At 54.7% G+C, this 6,204-nt stretch overlaps 1 protein-coding gene across 1 annotated transcript; it reads right to left on the reverse strand.

Annotated features, from left to right (window-relative positions):
- Positions 1–1,932: 1,932 nt before the first annotated feature.
- RNF25 (ring finger protein 25) lies at positions 1,933–6,188 on the reverse strand (the record flags this gene model as incomplete). Its single annotated transcript, XM_010085506.1, has 7 exons — positions 1,933–2,622; positions 2,739–2,873; positions 3,425–3,514; positions 4,258–4,398; positions 5,143–5,214; positions 5,340–5,409; positions 6,124–6,188. Coding segments are annotated over 7 exons (1,263 nt in total), but the record flags the coding sequence as incomplete, so codon positions are not given.
- Between the last annotated feature and the right edge of the window lie 16 nt (positions 6,189–6,204).

The following is a 6,204-nucleotide window of genomic DNA, read 5'->3' on the forward strand; positions in this document are numbered from 1 at the left end:
AAAAAGCCAAGGAGCTTCAGCTTCAGCTGCTGTGAGGGGCAGAGATTTTTATGTTTCTTTTTGGACAGGATCAAATGTCTTTCTTGAAGGACAGCAATTTCACAAGTGAAGGCAGGAGGCAGCAGAACAAGCACCAATGTCAGATAAAGTTTACACCTTTTCACTGAAGCGTGGACAGGCTGTTTACCAAGAAATCAGCTGGAACAAGGACAGAGCAAGCACTGAAGAAAAATTAGGGGTTTCTTTAGGGAGTGAGTGCTCAGCCCTTGTCCCCAGCAGGGCACAATGTCTGGCTCTCAGATCCCCAAGCCCAGGACAGGTAGTGTAGGCTCAGACCAAGGAGGGAAAAAAAAACTTTTAGAGCATTGGGGGTGAAAATAGGTCAGTGCTGGAAATTAAGCACAGAAGGTTCTTAGGCAGTGGGTTAAACCAACCTCTTCAGGACAAGGCCAGGCATGGAGAGAGCAGGGCAGCAGGCGAGGAGGATGCATTCCAGAGACAGCTTTTCCACACCCTTCATGGGAAATCCATTGCAACGCAGCCATTTTTGCACTCAACAGGAGGAAGACAATAACAACCCACATGTGGCCAAAAGAGAGGTGGGGGCACAAGGCACAAACAAGTGTGAAGGAATCACTACTGTCTGGGTCAGCCAGAGAGCTTACACCGAGACAGGCGAAGCAGGGACCGGGGAGCCCTCCTGCCACCCAGGAGTGCCTCCCCTGTAGGGAGCAGGGAGGGGAGTGAGCAATACCAGGGATCAACACCTTTGCTCCAAACAGCAAAGAACGAGAGGGCAGAGAAAACAAAGGGAGCGGGCTCTGGAGAAGACCCGATGAGTTAATTTAATAGCAGTATCCCACTTCAGAGGCCTGGGATTGCCTGTCACAGCTCTGGAGTGACACTGTTTACATTTGTGAAGCAGCAGCAGAAGGAACTACACCAACTTAGTTTAAACAGCAAATCCTCATTTCTTGAAGCAAGATCAGCTTGAAGATGAAAGGAAGGCAAGAGTATCCAAAGTATTGGGGAATGTCTTCACTGCAGGCTGTTGGAAGCTCCAAGGTACAGCCTGGCCTTAGAGGGGGATCCTGACAGGGGATTCCGACAGGTACAGATCACAGAGTGCTATTCCCAGGTCTCCCCCATCAGCTTCTGCCTGCACAAAAGCAGCTGAAGGACAGGGCAGGACCTCCAGCTAAATTCAGGCTCTCTGGCAGAACAGGAGCCAACCGGAAGCCTCAGCCACCAGACAGCCCTGACCTGCCACTGCGCTGACTTACGCTTAATTTAGCTCTCCTGGCTGGGACTGGGAAATGTCCTGTCATACAGAGGACTTGCCTGGCTGAGCCAATCAGCTCAACAGCGGTCAGGGCTGCAGGAGAAGCGATGCTGTCTCCAAGGGACAGGGACAGCAGTTGAGAAGGTGCTCTGAGAAGGAATGGGAGACACAGCAAGCTGACTGCAGGCTGCTGCCCTGGCACAGCCTCATCACTTGGCACCACCACGGCTCCACTGGGATGCTGGCTTCCAGGGAAGGTCCTGCCACAACTCTGGCTCTGCCATGGCACCACGCTGGGCTCAGTGCGTTTGCTCTGTAGCTGTGCACGTTTCTTAGCAGCTCACGTAACAGGGATGATGGCTGCAGGTCCCCGGTCAAGGCTTCCCCTGCCTCCTGAGTCCTCTGAGACCAAGGCTGACATGATCTGTCAGGAGTCAGCTTCTCCAACACTGCTGACAGCCAGTCGCTCACGCTAGGATGCTTCACTCCACATGTACCCTGAAGATGGTGCCTGTCCCAAGCTGTGCCACATGCCAACTGCCTCCTCCCTTCCGAGGAGTACGGTGTCTCCTTGCTGCTGCTCCACTAGAGCCTTCACTGTTCTCCCTCTCCTCCCCTCCCTCCCCCAGCCCAACCCCTCACCACTCCTGCTAGGAGCCACTCTCCTTCTCAAGGAGATGGGCTTCTCGTTGTCCACTGGGCCTGAACACCCCTCGCCCTCTCGGTGCTCTGGGGTAGGAACCACGCTCCTGGACTCTGGGCCTCTCCCACCTCCCACAATCCCAGGGCCTGTGGTGGCCCTGCCAGCTGGGAGCTGCTCTGTGGTCACTGCGGTTGAACATGAGGTTCTCCTTCTCCCTGCCCCGGGCCTCAGCTCCCTCCTCGGGCACCCATCTCTCCACATCACAGTGCTCTTCTTTCAAGTCCACTGCTTCTGTTACTGGTGAGGGGTCTTCAGGGCACAACTCCTTCCTTTCAGCCAAGGCAGCAGCCTTACTTCTGCTGTGAGGCTTTGGAAACTCTTGGTTGTGCCTCCCACCAGGTCTCCACTCTGGTCTCCGGCTGAAGCCCCTGGAGCCATGGAGTGGATGACGGGCTTCCTCTGCCGGTTCCTGCAAGCCACCGCATGACTGCCTGCCCTGGCCTCTGGGGCCTGGCCTCTCCCCTCTGTGCCTGTCCCTCTTGCTCTGTTGGTCTCTGGGCACAGCAGGCCTCTCAGGCCGCCTGGTTTCTGCCCTGGCCTCCAGCGCCCCGGCTGGCTCTGGAGCCGAGGCTTGGCTTGCACTCACCGGCAGCTCAGAGACAGCAGCCGCTTGACCTGGATCAACAGCAGTGGGAGGCTGAAAGAAAGAAGCCACCAGTGAAGAAAGGGACAGGGCACCTCCACAGCAGATGACAGTGCTCGGTCCTGCAGCCCAGGACCCCCCTCGCGAGCTCTCTGCCCCTGGTGCCATACCGCCTGGAGGCTGATGAAGTAACGGTTCCTCTCTGCCTCAGGGTCAATGATGCCCCCTTTCTCTTGCTGTCTCTTGAAAATTAGGCGCAGTTCTTCCTGATGCTCCAGCGTCTTGATATCTGGCCTGTACGGCTCCTGAGCAGCAGAAAGCAAGGCGGGGTAAGGGCTCTCTCAACACCCAGCATGGATAAACAGTGCTAAGAGCTACTCCCAAAACCCTCCTTTGATCGCACAGTGCCCAGGCCATCTGCTTCCCTTTGCCACATTTGACCAGGCCTGCAGATGCACACAAAGTCCCTAGACAGAGGTAGAGCATGCCAGCACAGAGACGCTGTTCCTGCAGTGACTGCGTTGGGACATCGTGCTGGGGGGCACGATGCAGAGCAGCTGCAATAAGGTCACTCTCCTGACCTTGATTATATCCCAGTGAGTACAGGGACATGCCCCATGTCAGAATCACCTCTCCCCCAGCACACCTGCTCAAGACTCAGGGCTATACAACTAAACCTGCTCTGTGTGGACACATCAGAGAGTCAGGAGACACCCTGCTAGGTTTTATGAACTGCCCTTTGGATGGGCCATCTAGCAGGACCTCACAACAGGCATTCATTTTATCCCTTATATTGTCCCAACTGAAGCTACCTAGCAAGTGGGCACAACCAGGCAGGTGAGCCCCCATCTCTTACCAGCGGGTGCTGCGGGGGTGGTGCTGCCTTCAGAGCACAGAGATCGTAAACCAGGGTCTCTCGGCAGACAGGGCACTGCACACCGACTTCCTGCAGGGAGGCAAGAGGTGATACCAAACCCCAGCCACAACCCAGCTCCCACGGTGCCAAGGCAGGGATGGCCAGGGTGTTCCAGCAGCATGGAAGCAGGCTGGTGTCTCAAATACTGCTACAGAATGTGGTTCCATCATGAGGCATGCTGGGATTTGTGCTCCAGCGGCTAACCGCTGTACAAAACCACCTCTGTCAGCATGTATGGCTCCAGTCCTCCTCAGCCTAGAATCTATTTTTCCCCACTCCTAAGTGGAGCATGTTATTTAGGCAGCACCTTTTCAAGAGGGTTTTGCAGGAAGGAGACGTGCTGTTTGCTCTGCAGCTGACAACTGTTCCAGCACCTGCTCGGGCAGGTTTTATCAGCCCAGAATGCAGGTGATCATGTTTATCCTGCTGCACACCCCTGCAGTTCAAGGACTTGGGAAGGAGCTCTCTTTTCTAATTCCTCTGGTTCCAGAATTCCAAAAACGCAACTCTCCTGCCCCCTCACACAGTGGACACTGACACAGAGATCCAACAAACCAACTGCTAAAGTACCAAGAACACACAGGGTAATTTGGGTTGGAAAGGGCTCTTGGAGATCACTTGGTCTAATCACTGCTCTGATTCTCAGTGCAGGCACAACACTGACCGTGCTGCCAGGTCAGGCTAGCCCTTGATCCATTGTGCCACAAGGGGTGACAGAGATGTCACGAGGGCCTGTGCAGGAGGCTGGGGGCAGGCAGCCGAGGGCCTGGTACCTGTTTGGGGGATGGTGCCAAGTGCTGCTCTCTCTCCTCCTGTTGCATGAGGATCTCCTCCTCCATGTGCTGGGCGTAGCGGGCCAGGCAGTGAGAGTGGAAGTAGTGGTAGCACTGGGTCTTTGTGAAGGCTTCTTTCTCCTGTAGATGAGAAACGGCAGTGTTAAAGGGTTTCTGAGGACAGGGTTGTGTGTCCTCCCCAGCTGAGGTGGGTTTTCACTCCCATGTCAGCGCTGGCAGTGGGGAACTAGCGCTATTGCTGGCAGAGCCACATAACATCTGCTGGGCCTCATCTGTACTTCCTCAGCTCTTACTGGGACACTGCTCCCTGTTCTGAGTAGGAGAAACACTCCTAATGTCAAGACGCAAAGTTTTTGTGACTGATTTCTCTGCATGTGTTCCTGTGTAAGCAGCAATCTTCCCCTGCAATGTGTTCTCCTTCCTAGGAAGGCACTGCCTCTCCTGGCAACCTGGACAAGGCAAGCTCCCCTGTCCCCACAGGCCTCAGTGCCTGCACAGATGTGTTCCAGTCCCTCCTGACCACCTGTGGGCTGAACTCCAGGCAAGGTTTGACCAACATAGGGAAGCTGAGATGCACCAGCAACTCTCCCCAGGCCCTACCCACTCCTTTGGAGACGCTCTGTCATCACTCGCTGCCCCTATGCCCTGTTTCTGTAGGTGGTTATCTTCAGGCTGACAGGGAGGGTAGCATATATCGCCCTAGGAAGGTTCATGCTCAGAAGGATCACCTACAGGCCAGGGCAGGAGGGAGCTGCTGAGGCACACCCTGGTCTCAGGCCGATATCCTGAGCTTTAAGCCCCCGACTCCCCGTTCTCTTGCCTCACTTCCCAGCCAGCTTGCAGGGCCAGGAGACACATGCCTACCTGGAATCCATAGAGACAGATCACACACTGGCCATGAGGAATGTTATTGTCAGTGAGAATCTCCTTCCCCTTCTGCGAAAGCATTAAAGCAAACTTTTACTCATTGGCCTGCCCATGGGCTCAGGGCTGTCCTGCCCCTCGGGCAGTCAGGGACCACAGTCTGTGGCTGGTCACTCCCAATCTCTCCCAGCTCTCACCTCAATCAGTTCATAGAGCATCTCTGTCCCCAGCCTGGCTTCAGCAACACTTCTGAGGGTCTGGGAAATCCTACAACAAAGCAGCAGAAATACTTAACACATTTAAATTTAGTCACACCTTTTCACTGTCCCATGTACCTATCATGCCACTATGATGACAGAAGAAAGAACTAGAGCACTGGCCTTCAGGCTTTGACTGCAGCACAGGATGGGCACATATGCACACATATTCACGTGCTCTCCCGGCTCCCCACAAGCTGGTGCACAGGAAGCCTTTGTCCTCAAAGGACTTGCAAGAGCAGGTTCACTGACTGCCTCGAGCTCACCTAGCACTCTTCAGTTTTGGTGAATCTCAAGCTTCGTTTATCTGATGGCAGCCCCTGAGCAGGTCTGGTGGCAGCTACGTTACCTTCTGTGCTGCCAGGATGTACCAGGGTCTCTCTGCACACACTCAGCTGCACCAAGGACAGGACCACAAAGGCAACAACGGGCTGCCCAAGGACTCGGTTCAGTCCCACCTCTGTCAAAGCAGGACCATCAGCTTCAAAGGCCCAGGGGATTTAGATCACATTTCAGGGGAACCACCACAGGGTGGAACCCTCGGTGTCACACTCAGCACCTGTGGCTCCCATGAAATTTAAGACAAGGTGATTTAGCCACCTGTATTCATCTATTAACCAGACGTAGGGAGCCACATGAATTTGAGAAAAGGCTTTTCCATCAGTTCTGAGTCCCGGATCTCTGGAGGAAGGGATCACCATCTCCCTGCTCTCCTGGCACTCACTTTTGAATTTGCTCATCTGACAGCCCCCGCGGGTTCCTGATTGAGATTTCCGGAGCATTGTTGGGATACTAGGGGAAAAAA

The sequence above is a fragment of the Pterocles gutturalis genome, unplaced genomic scaffold (assembly GCF_000699245.1).
Source record: "Pterocles gutturalis isolate BGI_N339 unplaced genomic scaffold, ASM69924v1 scaffold9400, whole genome shotgun sequence".
Taxonomy (NCBI): Eukaryota; Metazoa; Chordata; class Aves; order Pterocliformes; family Pteroclidae; genus Pterocles; species Pterocles gutturalis.